Source organism: Triticum dicoccoides, chromosome 1A (assembly GCF_002162155.2).
Source record: "Triticum dicoccoides isolate Atlit2015 ecotype Zavitan chromosome 1A, WEW_v2.0, whole genome shotgun sequence".
Lineage (NCBI taxonomy): Eukaryota > Viridiplantae > Streptophyta > Magnoliopsida > Poales > Poaceae > Triticum > Triticum dicoccoides.
In genome coordinates, this window is record NC_041380.1 from 524,243,049 (window position 1) to 524,245,530 (window position 2,482).

Consider the following 2,482-nt stretch of genomic DNA (forward strand, 5'->3'; position numbering starts at 1 on the left):
AAATGGTCCTACTGGTGGTCGTACCAGGTGCAGATAGGCCCGAAAGTTGCCTCTCTGGATGAGATTCTTCATCAATTTCGTCTCCTTTGTTACCTCGTGTTCCTTGGCTAATAAGGAAGAGTTTGAGAGAGGATTTGACTCAAGTTGAGCCCTTAAATGAAGGTGGAGGGTCCACATCTATGCAGGAGACCCAAGCAGGCCTTCTATATATTGAAATGGCAATATCAGAGTCTTCGTCGTGTGTACAAGGAATTAACATGGTCGTAACGAAACAACAAATTAATGAAAGAAAAAGATTTGGGAGAGAAAGGAGCTATGGCAATCTTACAGCAATTTACAGGGGAAAAAGATGATCACGAATCAAAACAACCTTGTACTTCTTTGGTGGCTTAATGGTTAACCACGTTGCACTTCTTCCTGATCTCGCCCTGGCTTCCGGTGAGCGGGTTGGCGTTGCCCATCTTGATCATGGAGGCGGCAAAGTCGGCGAAGAACTCGTCCATGAAGGCGCCGGTGGCATGGCGCTGGACGTAGGCGCGGGTGAAGGGGTCGGTGAGGAGGGCGCCGTCAGAGTGGAAGAGGCCCCTCCGCTTGTTCACCAGCTTGAAGTAGTCGGTGTCGAAGGTCTTGAAGCTGCCGGGGTCCATCTCCACGAGGGTGGTGTTGTCGTTGAGGCTGGCACACTTGCTCTTTAGCCGCATCATGTACTGCGGCTCCAGCGAGGGGTCGATATCGCTGGGGTTCTCCAAGCCGGTGAAGTTGTAGAGCCGGTCGGAGAAGGAGAAGCAGTGCGACGTCCCGATGGTGTGCCCGGCGGACAAGACGACAAGGTCCTTTGCGTCGAGGTTCACGGCGGCGAAGAGCTGGGTGAGCACGGTGAAGTTGGAGGTCGGGGGTGGCAGAGCGTCGGTCTCGTTGGAAATGGACACGCTGCCGTCTCGCCGGCCCAGAGGAACTGTCCAGAATGGACCCTTGCTCTGGAGAAACCATGATCGAGCAGCATTAGAATTTGGCTTCCACACGTACCGTGTCATTTGAAAAATGGCATAGTAGTAGTACTCTACTCACCAGCCATACTGCGTCCCTGGCAATGAGGGCGAGGATGTCGGCGCAGGAGACGGTGTCGGGGCAGGCCTTCTCCACCGCGGCCTTCACCCTCTCGACAAAGCCGAAGCCTCGCAGCGTCTGGTTCGGCTGCGCGTCCTTCTCCGCCGTCTTGTTGGCCGAGTCTAGCAGAACCGAGCCGTCGCACCCCTGCATATTCACGGTGGTCAGGCCATAGCGCACAACGGTGTACGGCAGATACTGATGCATGCAAATGCAGCATACCCTGACGAAGCAGTCGTGGAAGTGCATCCGGAGGAGCGGCCCGGCGAGGCTGGGCGCCAGTGACAGCGCCCTCACCATCTCCTTCCTCACGACGTCCTCCACGCTGGGGCACGACTCGCTGTAGAACTTGTCGTGCAGCTGCGCCCGCGCGCACGTCGCCGCCACCGCCGCGAGCAGCAGCGCCACCATCGTGGCAGCCCTACACGCCATCTTCTCGCCAAGAAGCTTGTTCCTTGCTTGGCTATGCAAGAAACGACGATGGCTAGGTGGCTAGTTGATCCGGAGAAGCTTGAGCTGCTGCTGCTGATGGACTGGCGCCGGGGAAATATATAGCGCCGGAGTGTCCCCACGCCTGCATGTGGTGGGCTGTCCTCCGGAGCAGCAGGTAAAATTCCCATGGTTTAATGAGTTGTTCCTTGTTTGCACTCTGCGGAATCTTTGCCGTGGCAGGTACACCGGCGGCCACCGTACGTATAATGGAGGCGGACGGACAGCCAGACGGAAGCACATCATTAGATGAATTCACTAATTTTCTGTAGACAGCGATTTTCTCACTAACTTACTAATTAGCCATCACGGAGCAAACTGCGGTGCCAAGTTCTAATCAGCAAAGGATACGTGCAACAAATGAATGCCACCACCTACTGGTAGTTTGAAGACATGGAAATATCACGATCCGTATATTTATATCGGCACCACATGCTATCCCGAATCAGCTTTGCTAAGTCTCAGTCGAAGCTATATTCGTTTGATCTTGTGTGAAGATCCGTGCAATTTCGATGTGGTCTGAAATACCTGTAACACCGGAATTTTGAGCCAGATTTACAAACTTGAAAATAAATTTAAATTATGTTACAATTCATTGAAAGGTAGTAATTTTTTAAAGAATTTTTACATATGTCATCCAAAATTGCTTTGTTTTTTAGATTAAAAGCCTTGCCAATAATTATGCTAATATTATGCCTTTGTCGAGGCCCTGGCCCAAAAGACCAGAAGAATTTAAATATCATGTTTTGATCAACATATAATTTGAATAATGATGTTTAAATTCCAAACATGGTTAAAATGATATTTATAAATTTGGGGATCTAGTTTTTATAAGTCTCAAGCTTTGTACGTGGTTGGAATTTTGTATTCACGAAAAACCAATGGA

The 2,482-nt window shown here is 50.7% G+C and overlaps 1 protein-coding gene across 1 annotated transcript; it reads right to left on the minus strand.

Annotated features, from left to right (window-relative positions):
• Positions 1–178: 178 nt before the first annotated feature.
• Positions 179–1,609, minus strand: LOC119285683 (peroxidase 1-like). Its single transcript, XM_037565020.1, has 3 exons — positions 1,330–1,609; positions 1,069–1,254; positions 179–977 (listed from the first exon to the last, which is right to left on the minus strand). Exons 1-3 carry the CDS (start codon positions 1,537–1,539, stop codon positions 390–392), a joined length of 984 nt encoding a protein of 327 aa, XP_037420917.1. The 5' UTR covers positions 1,540–1,609; the 3' UTR covers positions 179–389.
• Positions 1,610–2,482: the final 873 nt, after the last annotated feature.